Source organism: Dromaius novaehollandiae, chromosome 18 (genome assembly GCF_036370855.1).
Source record: "Dromaius novaehollandiae isolate bDroNov1 chromosome 18, bDroNov1.hap1, whole genome shotgun sequence".
In the NCBI taxonomy this organism is placed as follows: domain Eukaryota; kingdom Metazoa; phylum Chordata; class Aves; order Casuariiformes; family Dromaiidae; genus Dromaius; species Dromaius novaehollandiae.
In genome coordinates this window covers 8,676,212-8,689,700 of record NC_088115.1, presented here as the reverse complement: position 1 = coordinate 8,689,700, position 13,489 = coordinate 8,676,212, and the positions used below count along the sequence as shown (strand labels likewise).

General features: G+C 59.3%; 2 protein-coding genes across 2 annotated transcripts; one reads left to right on the top strand and one right to left on the bottom strand.

Moving 5' to 3' along the window:
• The first annotated feature begins 287 nt into the window (after window positions 1-287).
• Window positions 288-9,578, top strand: LOC112982470 (uncharacterized). Its single transcript, XM_064522582.1, has 16 exons — window positions 288-376; window positions 1,179-1,286; window positions 1,387-1,462; window positions 1,558-1,714; window positions 1,861-1,906; window positions 3,302-3,360; window positions 3,484-3,519; window positions 4,517-4,569; window positions 4,879-5,011; window positions 5,123-5,319; window positions 5,544-5,589; window positions 5,691-5,756; window positions 7,167-7,226; window positions 7,514-7,596; window positions 8,080-8,174; window positions 9,193-9,578. Exons 1-16 carry the CDS (start codon window positions 340-342, stop codon window positions 9,225-9,227), a joined length of 1,287 nt encoding a protein of 428 aa, XP_064378652.1. The 5' UTR covers window positions 288-339; the 3' UTR covers window positions 9,228-9,578.
• Window positions 9,579-10,555: 977 nt separating this feature from the next.
• LOC112982565 (histone H3.3A) lies at window positions 10,556-12,343 on the bottom strand. Its single transcript, XM_026099055.2, has 4 exons — window positions 12,210-12,343; window positions 11,601-11,742; window positions 11,352-11,505; window positions 10,556-11,255 (listed from the first exon to the last, which is right to left on the bottom strand). Exons 2-4 carry the CDS (start codon window positions 11,726-11,728, stop codon window positions 11,127-11,129), a joined length of 411 nt encoding a protein of 136 aa, XP_025954840.1. The 5' UTR covers window positions 11,729-11,742; window positions 12,210-12,343; the 3' UTR covers window positions 10,556-11,126.
• Window positions 12,344-13,489: the final 1,146 nt, after the last annotated feature.

The window sequence follows — 13,489 nt, the reverse complement described above, 5'->3', positions numbered from 1 at the left end:
TTATGTGTAGACGTGTATGTCCCCGTCTGTTATATATGTGTATCTATGTGTGTAGATACATGCTAGTGTTCTGCACCGATGGATACGTATGTCTGCATCGATCTCTGTTATATACACGCACAGAGGTGCATAGGTGTGGCTGTGTCTGTATGGATTTATGTGTAGAGATACGTCTATACGTGCCAGTGCCTGTGTTGTGCGCGGGCAGCCGTGGACGGCTGGACGCACGTCGGGGTCCGTGTGTATCAGGGCGACACCGGGGCCGGGCCGGGCCCTGCGCGGAGCCGGCGGGGCGGGGCGGGGCCGGGCCGCCCGGAGCCGCGGGGAGCCGCGGGGAGCATGGCCGGGAAGGAGCCGCTGCTCGGCGCCCTGCGAGGTGAGCGGGGCCCGCGGGGGTGCGGGGAGGGGACGGGGCACCCGCGGAGGAGGGCGCGGAGCACCCGCGGGGGGGGGGGGGGGCGGCTCCCTGCGCCCCTGCGCCCGCACCGCGGGGCGTGAGACAGCGGGGAAAAACGCCTGATCCCGCGGCGGGCGGAGGGGGAGGCCCCGCCGGCAGCTCGCTTCCGTGGGCCGTCGGGTTTCTCCCCCGTGAAGTGACGCCCGGGCCGCTGCCCTCGGTGGTTTTCAGGCCCTAGAGCCGCCCGGGGATGCTCAGGTGCCCGCGGGAGAGGGAAGGGTCCCCCCCGTGCCCCTTCCTCGCCCGGAGCCCCTTCCTCTCCGGCGTCCCTGGCAGCCCGCCGCCCTCGGAAGCAGCTCCCTGCCCAGCTAAAACCAGCGGGACCTCGGCCTGTGCTACCCGAGGAGCCCCGCGAGCCCCAGATTCGCCCGGCGGGGCCTCGGCCCGCAGCCCCCGCTTTGCGCGGCGGGGCCCGGCGTGACTCAGTGTTTGCATTCGCTGCACCTGGTGCCTCGCGGGAAGGAAGTTTACCCTGAATTTCGCCCTGGGCGAGCAGCCGCCTACGTGCTCCGGTCGCCCACCGGGGCGGCAGCGTGGGTGCAGGAGGCTCCGGTCCTCCTCCAGGCCCCTCGCTGGGGGCTGGGGGCTGGGGGCGCGAGGGACCCGCTTCCCTCCGGGTGCCCGCCTTTGAGCGGGGGCTGCTGGTGGCTCTGGGGGCCCGGGGGGCTGGGGCCGCGCGCGGAGCCGTTCCCCCGGGCCTGAGCCTGCCTCCCCCCCGCAGCCGCCGTGCTGCGGCTCCGGGAGGGCCGCGACCCCTGCACGGACGCCTCGCCGCACCTCGCTCCCTTCTGCCAGCTCCTGGAGACCGTCCTGCGCCGGGGACTGAGACGTGAGCGCCGCTCCTCGCCGCCGCGGGCAGGGAAAGGGCTCGGGGGGGACGCCGGGGAGGGGGGACGGCGAAGGGCCTCGCGCTCGCTTGTCTCCCGCAGAGCCGCGGCTGGGCCTGGGGACACGCGACTACTGGCACTGGCTGCGGCAGCTGCCGCCGCGGGACGCCGGCGGCCGGTGAGCGACACGAGCGTCCCGCGCGGGCCGGGTCCCCTGCGGCGGGGCGGCGCGGCGGGGTTCCAGGCCGTAACCGCTCCTCGTCTCTGCGGCAGCCCCAGCGCTCTGTCCCTCGGCGTGGAGGAGGCCGGTGCCTGCGCCAAGGTGCTGACGGCGCAGGGCCGAGGCCGGTACTTCGTGCGCCTGGCGCTCAACGGGCGGCTGCTGGCGGCGGCCGTGCGGCAGCTCGCGGGGACGCCCCGGCTCCTGCAGGTGCGCCGGGCTCCCGCGGCCGCGGGTTAGCAAGCGCCGGTCACCTTGTCTCTGCCCCGGCCACGGTATTGGGGGCGAGTGAGCGGCTCTCCGCGGTCCGACACAGCAAAACGGTGACTTGACTGTGGCTTTTCCCCGTGTTTCAGTTTTACGATCCTGCGAACTCCATCCTCGGCAACGAAGCCCTCATGGGTAAGAGCGAGTGGTCTTCCAAAGCTCGGTAGCGTCTCCAGGAGCCCCGCAGAGCTGGGACAGCGGAGGGTTTGCTCTGGGTCGGAAAGCCGAGCCCCGGCGGGGCTGCGGGGATTTTCTCCTGGATCCGTGCCGAAATGGCTACTCGGCCACTGTGCCGGGTACCTGATTTGGGAGAAGCCTGCCGAGTCTTTCCTGTGAAATGTGTTTTTAGGAGGGTGAAGGCAGGGCCGTCCCCAGCCGTCCCTTGTCCCCAAGGGCCACCGTGGAGCCTCAGCGTGGGGACCCGGCTGCAGGCACGCGCCTCCTCCGTGGGCATGGTCCTTGCCCACCGTCCTCTCGCCCGGCTCCGTGGTTCATGCGACTCCTGTTAAATCCAAGCAAAGGAGTCTCACGAGGACCTAAACCGCCCCGGAGCGAGTGTCCCGGGTGCTACGGCACCGTGCTGGCGCAGGGCGGGAAGCGAAACAGTCGGGTGCGATTTCCTAAGCCAAACTAGGTGCTGACATCTAAATACGCTGCGGCAGTGGTGGAAAAGGAGATGTAGATATTTAAACACCGGATCAGTCTAAGGTTGGCTTGCTATCACGGCGTTATCACGGGAAAATCGCTTCTTGCGTGTCTCCTGTGGTGCTGATTTAAGCAAACCCCAGCACTGCGGAGCCCGTCGCAGCCCGAGCCCCGGGCGGGTTGCGGCTCGGTGGGTGTCTGCGTCGCCTTCGATGCACCGTGTAGCACCATCTGCAGCCCCGCTCCGTGGGGGACCGCAACAGGCTGAAAGCCTTTAATCTTTTGATTATGATAAATAACCCCATGTTAAAATTGTACCTCGATGGCTTATAAATCACCCCAGGCTCTCAGTGCATGACCAGATTACCAATATCCTTCGGTATAATTGCAACATTAGCGCAGGAGAGGGCAGGCAGCCTTGCGTTTAAGAGGACAAATGGAGAGAAAGTTGCTTGTCAGCAGTGTTTGCTACGAGCCCCGTTCCCGGCCCAGCAAAGACAGGGTCTAGCGAGGCTGCAGCTCTGCTCCGCCGCCGCCTCGGTTCAGGCCGTGCAATGGTCCGGAGGGGATCGCGGGCTGCGGGTTTGTCCGTCTGCCCCGACGGCACCTCGCAGCCGGCCGGTTCTTCAGCGAGTCGGAGGCGTCGCAGAGAGGCTCGCGGGAACCAGGTTCTCCATCTTTTCCTTCTCACATAACCGCAAGCGCTGACTGCGCCGGCAGAGTCCCCTCGGGGGCTGCACCCCGGGGTCTCATTAGCTACGCTGAAAACTGCTTCGGTTATTTGGAGCTCTCCTGCATCCCCGTGACTTGGGTCTTGCGGAGCCGCTGGCTCGGAGCCTGGCCGTAATGTCGGCTCTCGGTCCCCGTCCCCTTCTCCCCCTGCAGAGCCCTTCCTCTCGCTAATGCTGGTGGTGACAGAGATGAATTTCTCCCTGGATCTGCAGGTACGGTGATAAATCGGCCTTGGCGGCAGCTCTGATGGGGCTCCGTGGGGCCCTGCCGAGCCGCTCGCGCCGAGTCCTGCTCCCTTCCTCGCGGGGAGCAACTGCGGCGCTCTTTGTTCGCAGAACTGCAGTTTCTTGGACGAAAGCTGGCTGCTGCCGGTAAGGCCTCGTTCCTCCCTCCCGGCGTGTCGGCAGGGCAGGAGCCGGGGTGGGATCCGTCCTTCTGCCGTCCGGGTCGGCCCTTGCTGAACACTTAAATTAGGAAAAGAACAAAGAATTTGTTTTGGAGCAATTGCCCGGCCTGAGACCGGGGCCTAGACCGCTGACGCCCACGTCTTCCTGTGTCGCTTTCCTCCTTTTTGCCCCAAAGTCCCATTTTTCAGGGCTGAGCAGAGTGCGGATCTGTCGGTTTCGTTCTTGTTTTTTGCTCCGCTAAATATCTGCGCTTTGCTTCTACCAAGAGGCCGTGAGCAGCAGCAATGCCCTGATGTCTTTAAAAAATGAGCAGCCCCTTCTGTCGCCCTGGGTTGAAAAGAAACCGTGCAAGGCAGCGCGTTGCTGGGGGCTGCGGTCGCGTCGGGGGGGCCTGTGCGTGCAGCCCGCTGCGGGCCGGCTGCGCTGGATGCCCGGCGGGGCAGAGGGGCTGAGCGGCAGCGCTGCCGCGGAGCTGCGGCCCCCGCCGACTTTCAGGCGTCTCCAACCGCGACGGCTCCCAGCTGGACCGGCCGCGTTTCGGGTCCCCGACTAACGCGCTGTGACAGTAAGTGGGGCTGGAAACGACGGCGGCTGTGGGGAGAGGAAGCCGCGGTCTCCCGGGGGAGAAGCGTTGTAGCCACGTTATGAGGCTCGCGGTCGCTTCTGGCTCTGGGATCGCTTCTGTCCGGCAGATTTGTCTTTCCGGAGACGGAGCCCAGCCGAAACCCAGCAAATGAGGATGGTGGTGTAGTTCAAAAATGGCCTTCGTGGAAAGCCAGCTGGGCTGGGCCCATCGGTGGGACCAGGGACCGGCTGCGCGTCCCTGGGTAGAGGCTGTGGCTTCCCAGTGGCCCAATTTGGCAGCGATTCTCCATCTTCTCCTTCAGTGCCAGACCGTGGGCGAGGGGTCCCCGTGCCCCCTCCCCGTCCCTGGCCGCGCTGAGCGGCCGCTCTCTTCCAGGTGTGCATCACGTACGAGACGGTCCCGTGCCGGGCGCTGGGGATGGTGCTCAGGTAGGAGCCCCCCGTCGCCCTCTTGGCTCAGGGGGGTCGTGGCTGTTTGAGGTGCTCCTGGCATCTGGAGACAAAGACGCTCAAAACCCCAAAAAGGGGGAGATAAATGCCACTTCGAGGACATCGGGGATAGGGCTGGGGCTGTGTCTCGGCGCGCTGGATGCTTCTCCCCTCGTAGGGCGCTCCTGTCCCTGGGGTCGCTTTTCCCTGCCTTGGTGGATCGGCGAAGCATGGTGGTACGAAAGGGCTGGGGGGACCCCGCGGGCGGGCAGCCCCCGAGGCTGAGCCGGGGCTCGGGCGTACCGCCAGGTACGTGCAGGGACGCGTCTTCGTCACCGAGGTGCTCCCCGAGAGCCAGGCGGAGGTGGACGAGGTGGTGCTGGCCGGCGACGTCCTCGACGAGATCAACGGCTGCTCGCTGAGGAACGCGTACAGCGGGCAGGTGGGTGGGCCCGGGAGGGCGGGCGCCTTCCTCCCCGCGCCTTCCTCCCCGCGCCTTCCTCCCCTCGCCTTCCTCCCCGCGTCTTCCTCCCCTCGCCTTCCTCCCCCCCAGGCCGGCGCGGTGCTGCGGAAGCTGAGGGGCGAGCCGCTGAGCTTGGGCCTGCTGCGGTGGCGGTGGCACGACGGAGGGCTCTTCGTGCCCCTGCTGCCCTACCTGGAGGTGCTGAGGGAGAAGGAGCCCGGCTTCCGGCTGCAGCAGGGCCCCCGGCGCGCGGCCGAGCGGGAGCCGCGGCGGCTGCAGGGGGGCAGGTAGGGCGGGCGCCGCGGGGGCCCCCGGGCTGGCGGGCAGCGGCTGCGGGTCCCGGCGTCGGGGCAGCCCTGGCGCTGTCCTGCTTTCCCCCACCCCGCTCGGGGCTGCGAGGCCAAAGCTGCCCCGTGGGCCCGGGGGGCGGCGGGTCCTGGACATCCCCCCCGCACGGAGCGGGAGGATGCGCGGGGCCCTGGCGCTGATGCCCTGAGCCCTTTCTCCCCAGGCTGCTCTATAACCTGCGGTACCTGGGCCGGACCGGCGTCGGGAAGGTGAGGAGACGGGGCAGGGACGTGCCGGGGGGTTAGTTGTCTCTTCCGAGTTTCTCTTTAGGTGCTCAGGGGTTATTGCCTCCTCCCCGCTCCCTTTCCAGGACGGTAGCAAGGAGGTGCTGGAGCAGGGCATCCCCGCCGTGTTGGAGAGGAGCTTGCCAGCGCGGGTGAGCGATGGGGACGTGCTGAGAGGGGCGGCAGCTCTTTGGGGCTGGTGGCGGCAGGTTTAGCTCCGAGGGGTCCCAGATTTCCAATTTCTTCATCTTCAGCCCCAGGAGTGGGACAGGCGGTTGCAGGATGTACAGGACCAGATGGCCGGTGGGGGACAAGTTGGGGCAGAGCAGCGAGGGGAGGGACCTGGCCGTCCTGGGCAGGGGAACGTCAGGACAGGGACTGGGGAAAAAAGCACTTGGAGCTTGGTAAATCCACAAGCCACGAGGCCGGGCAAACCAGTCTCCTCTCCAGGTTGTTTTTAATATTCTCATGTCGGAGCTGACCCTCCCCTTCCATGTGAACGCCATGGGAAGGGATTAGGACGTCTGTCTGGCCCTGCGGCATCCCTAAGTGCCGTGTCCCCGTGGAAGGCTATAGGGAAGCTGAATAATGAGCGATTGGGTCCACCGAGCCCGGGCAGAGCAGGTCTGTGTGGTCTCGTGTGCGGGTACGGATGGAGGGCAGAGGGGGAGACGGAGAGCAACCGAAACCTGCCTAAAAGGAAAATCCACGCCAAGTGGATTTATAACTATCTTGGCACCATCTGAGCATGGTGCTGCTGTGCAGTGAGCTCTGGTGTCTCGGTCGGCGGTGCCGGGCTCACCTCAGTGAGAAAATTGCGGGGAAATATTTACTCTGCTGGTGACTTTTTTTTTTTTCTTTTTTTCCCCCCTTGCTGGCTCCAGATTTGTTTGGCCTGGCTGAGTATCTGACACCCCTCGCCCTTGTGATCTGTCTGTTTAGAAGCATCTTTGCAGGCAGAATAGGAAAGTACATTATGGAAAAAGGGGGGAAAAAAGAAAAAGCCCAGGAAAGCAGTGAAAAAGCACGGGGAGGCCGGGCCAGGGGTCAAAGGCTCTTCTGGGCTCGGGTCACTGTTGCTTGAGCCTTCGTGTGGTCCTTCATGGCAAGGCTCAAACGTGAGGGTGCTGGATGGTGACCAAAAGGGCCGCATGGAGCAGAGCGCGGCCCCGAACTGGGTGCCGGGAGCTCTCCGGAGGGAGAGGACCCGGGAGGACGTGCGTGCCTCCCCGGCCGCTCCCGATCCAGCTGCCTCGGAGCAGGACGGATCCTTGTAAGAGAGGCCAGCGCCTGTTTTCGCTCCACCCTTTCCCATCTGTTTTAACCCACATCTGAAGCACAGAGAAGTCAGTCTGTAGATGTGCAGCCCCTCTCCCCCTTTCCATCTGTGGATTTTGCCACGAGGAACAGGAAACTCCTTGAAAAACTGCGTTTCAGATGAGATTCATTACCTCTGCTCTCCCAACACACTCTCTCTTGCAAAGTTCTTATTAAAAATAAAGCTTAAAAGCTGCAATGAACGGGGCTTTTTTGATTTTTTTTTTTTCTTTTTCCCCATTCAGGAGGTTTTATTTGACGTGAAGGAAACGGAAGTCCTCGTACAAGAGAAGACTTCTTCCAAGGTGGGAGTGATGCCCGAGGTCAGCTGAAAGCCTCCCAGCTGGGCCAGGACCCTGCTGTTCAGGCGGCCGCGGTGTGCGGGGAGGTGGGCGCAGGGCAGCGCCCGGGCGAGTTGCGGGGGAGCTCGGCACGTGGCCCGGCTGCGGCGGCCCTTCGGGTGGGAGCGGGTACAGGACAAACTGGTGACTCAAAATTCAGTGGCAGGACCAGCTCTAGGGATGAACCGGATCCACAGCCGGGCCCGCTGCAGCCTTGCCCTAACGCACTCTTCCTCCAATTCCCTGCGTAGGTCCTGTTCCGCTACCCCTATCCGGAGATCTCCTGCGTGGGACGCCGCTCGGGCAGCAGCAGTTTATTTGCCTTCTGTGTTGTGTAAGTGCAGGGCACTGCGTGGCTGTCGAGTGCGTATTCACGCACGAGCTAAAACAGGTGTCGAGGAAACGAAAGTGCAGTGGCAGGCAGCAGCGGCTGCATTTAGCAGGGGCGAGTTGCCGGTCTCTCTTTGCGCGATGCAGCGCTGACCCCACAAGTGAGGTCCCACGCGAAGACCAGAGCAGCGTCTGAATGACCTGTCTGCTCACCGCCTTGAAGGTCTTTGAGCTGGACGTGGCGTGACTGGCCCGCAGATGCAGTGCCAGTAGAGTTAGCCAGCGCACGGTACAAATGTGTGGCAGGGTTGAGATTTGCCTCGAGATTTGAGGGCTGTGGGTCTTGGAAAAACTGAAGTCCATCCAGACGAGCTGCGCCGTTGCTTATGTGATTACAAGACACTGCTAAGACACTGCCTGGCTTTCAGTGTCACTGCTAAGTACTGGATTTCTTTTTGCCTGCTAATGTACGTGTTTCCATATTTAGCGTTTCTCCAGAGAGCCCTGAAGGGAGCACGTTTGACTGTCTAGTGTTTGAATCAAATTCTGAGCAAGAATGTGAGGAAATTATCAAGAGAATTGGTAAGGGAACATTTTATTTCTTCAGATATAATTACAGTAAAAGTATGGAACACCAAGAATTGCTATTCCATTCGATCACATGCAAGCTCTAACTTAATTTTTTTTTGTTAGGATTATTAAGTTTTCTTTTTTCTTTTTTTTCTTAAGAATCACTAGACAATGATTTTATTTTAAGAAACAGCTTCTAGGCATACCCAGATGTTTCATTGTTTCCACTAACTACTTGGAGGAAACTTTGTTTTCGAGGGATGCTATTTTAAAACACACTTTTCCACCAGGAGTCTAGCCTGCTAATGCACTTTAAAACCAAACCGACCATTAACAAGTTCCATTGCTTGACATTCCTGTTTTTAACTTGCCTAAATACATCTTGGGCCGTGTTTCCCAAATTACGTGGCCCCTCGGGCCACTAGTGACCCCCAGGTTTCCGGTGGGCTGACAGGTGTTGTTGCCAGATGGCTCCTTGACAGGTTGTACCCATCAGCCGGACGTACCTGCCTTATTACTATATTTTGAGACCAGTAGCTGGGAAGTGCTGCGACGCATCTTGCGGTTCCGTGCATGCTAGCTGAGCCACTCACATTTCTTCACGGTGCCTTTGAGGTATCCAAGTGTCACCCATGTTTTACAGATAGCGCAGAGGTACTAAGTGGCTTGTTGAAGCCTTGCAGGAAAGATGTTTTGGAGTGAAGACACAAAACCAGCTCTCAAGTGTGTCAAATAAAGTTGCAAAGATGGTAATAGCATCATCTTTGCCTAACTTTGATCTAGCCCTTTAAACCAATTTAGTTTACAATTTAGATGCAACAAATTCTTTTTCCCTATGGGTTTATAAGTGAGAAAACATGTTTAAAATGATTCAAGATTTGGACTTTAAACGTATTTTTAGTAGCTTTGTGGCAGATGTGATGATGGTATTAATGTGGTGGTGTATTTGTTCCGAGTACCTCTGGGACCAGAGTAGGAAAGGGTGTTGAGGAAATTGTGTAGGAGTGGTAGTAAGTGCTTGTTTCTCCAGCTGCAGGATTTAAACACACGGAGTGGTTTGTCTGATAAGGGAAGAGCTGCGGCTCTGGCTGTGAGCTGCCTCCCAGCACTCTGGTGACCCTGTCCTGTTCACAGCCCAGCCTTAGTCCGAAACACAGCGATCCCGACAGCAGCCGTCTTGGAGTAAGATGCAGGTTCCGACTCTTACAAACTGGTATTTTTAAACTACTGTCAGGACATTGTTGTAGAAGGAAGTGCTTTAAATGCATCCTGTCTTAAACAATTACACAGAAAGGCCAATGTTGACTTACTGTGTCCACTCTCCTTTGTACAAACTACTGCTTTTTCTTCCTAAAAAGTCACTTTTCCCAGGGAGCTTTTAACTTCATTGAAATAAATCAAAATGGACTAACTTCAGCTACTTCCCCATGCTACTTCTGTTCCAGCTTTAGCCTTACCAGTGTATCCTGTTTTTTTTAAGGACTGAGGATAGCTGGCCTAGCTCTTTAAATGTTAATTACCTGTATTTCAAATGGAGTCTGAGTAGCTTTCCTTTACCTCAGCTGAATTAGGTAAGGCTGTTCCCAGGGGCGCTATTAAGAAAACCAGAGCTGTGTTAGCAGAAAGCCTGAAGGAATAGTCTGAAGTGCAGGTCTGAGTATAATCCTGTTCAGTCAAAAAGCTTAGATAGGAAATGAGAATCTTGCTGAGAGCTAAGTCAACCTCTCTGCTTTGCTTAGCAGCCTGTACACTTTCAGGTTGTATAATTAGTGCACACCATCTTGTACTTCCCATACATGATTAAGACCAAGTTAATACAATACCCACAGTGTTCAGTTCCCACAGAAACACAGGCAATGCAGAGGAGACAGGGTTTCAGACAAGCAGCTGCACACACACTGCCTAAGCACCTGAGGTTGCCTCACAGCATAGACATACACAGAATAAAAGCCCGTGCCTGTTTCATGCAGAACAGTTGAAACTTCAAATAAACTCCCCCACCTTGTAAGAATGGGGGGGAGGAAGAGGACAGAAAGGAAAATGATTAAGAGAAAAAAAGAAAAACCCTTAATTCTAGCTCTTTAGGCCCAGCCCTAAAAGCAATAAGCACTTACACTTAACAATTGTTGCCTCACCTAGGCCTGTCCAGAACATCCCTCCTCTTTCCCCACAGCTGTCCTATAGGGTTCAGCTCTGCTCTTAGTGGCCTAGCTGGAGACAACTCAAACTAAGAAAACTCCTAGAGAGCAACACTAGTAAGTTCTCCATTCTGTTGGCAGACTAAGTTGCCACAGAAGCATTCCAGTATTACATGCAGCTACTGCTAACATACTGGAGCAGAAGGAATACGCTTCTTCAAGCCCATACAAACCAAATGACAAAGACTCCTCACATGTGAATGTAAAACATTTAATTTAAAAATGTTGACACTACAATATATAAAATAGCTATTATAAATGCACATAGTGTATTCTATAGCTGCCAGGTTTACGTTTTTAGGAAACTGTAAGTTACACTGTGGTTAAGACTTGTAGTTTCACCCTCTGAAAAAGTCCACATTTGATCACAGTGATGTATGGTCAGACTAACAGCCCCAATTGTTAAACACTTGGATCAAGTCATAACCAGTTTTATTGCAAAAGGACCCTGTACACATTTATATCAATTCTAGTACCTTACAAGTTTAGCTACCCAACAAGTCATTAACATACAGAAACATGCATGAGAAGCAAGAAAGATCACCCATCCCTTCTGCATATTAGCAACTTGTCACTCCTGAGCAACAAGGCTCACATCACTGAGGTTTATGTGAACAGTCACTTTTAGCATTCATCCTGAGTGAAAGATGGAATGACTTAAGTACAAATGCAACATATTATAAACAATTTCTTACAAAAAAGTCACAAATTAAAACCAAAGTATTTTACAGAATTTACTACAAAACACCATAAAAACAGCCTTCACTTAAGCCCTCTCCCCCCGTATCCTGCGAGCCAACTGGATATCTTTGGGCATGATGGTGACTCTCTTGGCATGGATGGCGCACAGGTTTGTGTCTTCAAACAGACCCACCAGATATGCTTCACTGGCCTCCTGTTTCAAGAGCACAAGAAGAAACGTCATTAGCAACCCTCAGGGAAGCACGCTCCATGCTGCGAGCGTCGAGGCCCAGCGGGCCACCAGCAATACCTGCAGCGCTCCGATGGCCGCACTCTGGAACCTCAAGTCTGTTTTGAAGTCCTGGGCGATTTCCCTGACCAGCCGCTGGAAGGGCAGCTTGCGGATCAGCAGCTCCGTGGACTTCTGGTAACGGCGGATCTCGCGGAGGGCCACGGTGCCCGGCCTGGGAGGAGGAAGGAGGGAGCGGTGTGAGCCGGGATGGGGGTGGCGCCGAGCCGAGCCGGGCCAGGCCAGGCCAGGCCGTCCCAGCGGCCTTACCTGTAGCGGTGAGGCTTCTTGACGCCGCCAGTAGAGGGAGCGCTTTTCCGGGCCGCCTTGGTGGCCAGCTGCTTGCGCGGAGCCTTCCCCCCAGTGGACTTGCGGGCGGTCTGCTTTGTACGGGCCATTTTTCTTCACTTACCTACGGAGACAGGCACGCGTGACACAGGGCCCAGCTCGCCCGACCCCCGCGGCAGCATGATCGCCTGGCCCGGCCCGGCCATAAGGATCCGGATCCCTTCCCCCACCACAATCCCCTCAAGCCCCAGAGGCGGCAGATGCCGGAGGGCTGCCCCCCTCCCCCGCCGTCGAGGCAGGCAGGCGGCCAGCGGCCTCCCCCGGGAGGAGGAGGAGTCACGGCCCCCCCCCCCAACACCCCCGCTTCGCATCGTGGCGCGGCCCGGCCGCTCCCCTCCCCGGGGGAAGTGGACTGAGTCACGCCGCCTCCTCTTCCTCTCAGGCCGCCCGGAGGGGAGGGGGGAGGGGGAGCAGCCGTGACTCCAGGCACGTAGGCAAGGCCCGGCCTGTCCGCCAAGGCGGACAAGAGACGGCCAAGGGCCACATAGCACCGCCGCCCGCTGCCGATCGCGCCCGGCGGTCGCCACTCACCTTTCGGAGAAGAAGGAAGCGCCGGTGCCGGTATCCGTGCGCGCCGAAGCCTGCGCGGTTCCCACCACAACCTGCTCCAGAGCCAACCACCCCCTCACTGCGCCCTCCCCGCCGCGGGGACCCGCGTTTTATAGTGGGGGCGGCACACGGCGCGGTGACCTCACAATGCCTGGAAACAGCGCGCCGTTCCATTGGCCGGGACCTCCGCCGGCGCCGTGGCGTCACAAGACACAAAGGCCGTGCTCCGGTTTCTCGGCGCTGATTGGGCACATGCCCGGCTGCTGATTGGTTGTTAAAGTAGCCGTCTGATTGGGCACTGTGAGACGAGAAGGAGCCAATCAGCGGCGGGCAGGAGCTCTGCGCGCTGATTGGACGAAACGGGGCACGGTTTGGATCCTACCCTTTGTTGCAAAGCTCCACAATGGGAAGTCAATAGGAGCGGGGCGAGCGGCGGCGGGGCGCGGCGGGGCGGCGGGCTGCCCCCGGGCTCCCCTCGGGCGGGCGGCGCTGGCGCGGGGGGGCTCCGCGGCCGCCGCCGCCTCCCGGTCCGGCCCCCCCGCGCCCCGCGCCAGAAAGCGCCTTTTCTGGCATTTCGTGCGGAGACGCGCGGAGGAGGGCGTGTGGCGGAGGCTGCGCGGGGGGACACCAGCGCGGAGGGCCGGGCGCCGGGGCCCGCGGGGCCGAGCCGGGGCGGGGGGGTGCGAGGCCCCCGGCCCCTCGCCGCAGCCCGTGCCTACCTCGCCCTCCGGCCCTGGCGGCCCCGGCGCCCAGGCGGTGGGCAGCAGCATCCCTCGGGGAAGGGGCTCCCGGCGCGCCCCGGGCCTGGCGCGCCGGCCGGAGCTTTCACGCTGCGCTCAGCGCCCGGCTGGCGGGCGGCCGCGTCTGTCGCGCTTCTCGCAAGCGACGCTTCGTAGCGTCCGGTTTTGCGGTGGGTTTTTTTCAGGTCGCAAGTGTCCCGAGCACTAGCTAGTGAGAACTGAAAAAAAAAAAGTGGCATCGTTTTTACGTGTTCCTAAAAAAGCACTCATCTGGTCAACATAGTCCTCCTTTAATTGGGTAACGTGCTATAAATATACCTGTAGTGTTTCCTGTCTTGTTTTATTAATTATAACAGCTATATTCCAGCCTAGAAACACTTGTCATGGGATGTAATTTTTAATTGGGGCAGCCCTACTGATTTGTGACCCTCCTAAAGTCAAGAAGAGTTTGACCATTGATCCGAGCCAACTGGGAGCGTCACCAGGGGAAGTGCGCATGTCCTGCTGAACAGCGAGCTCGAA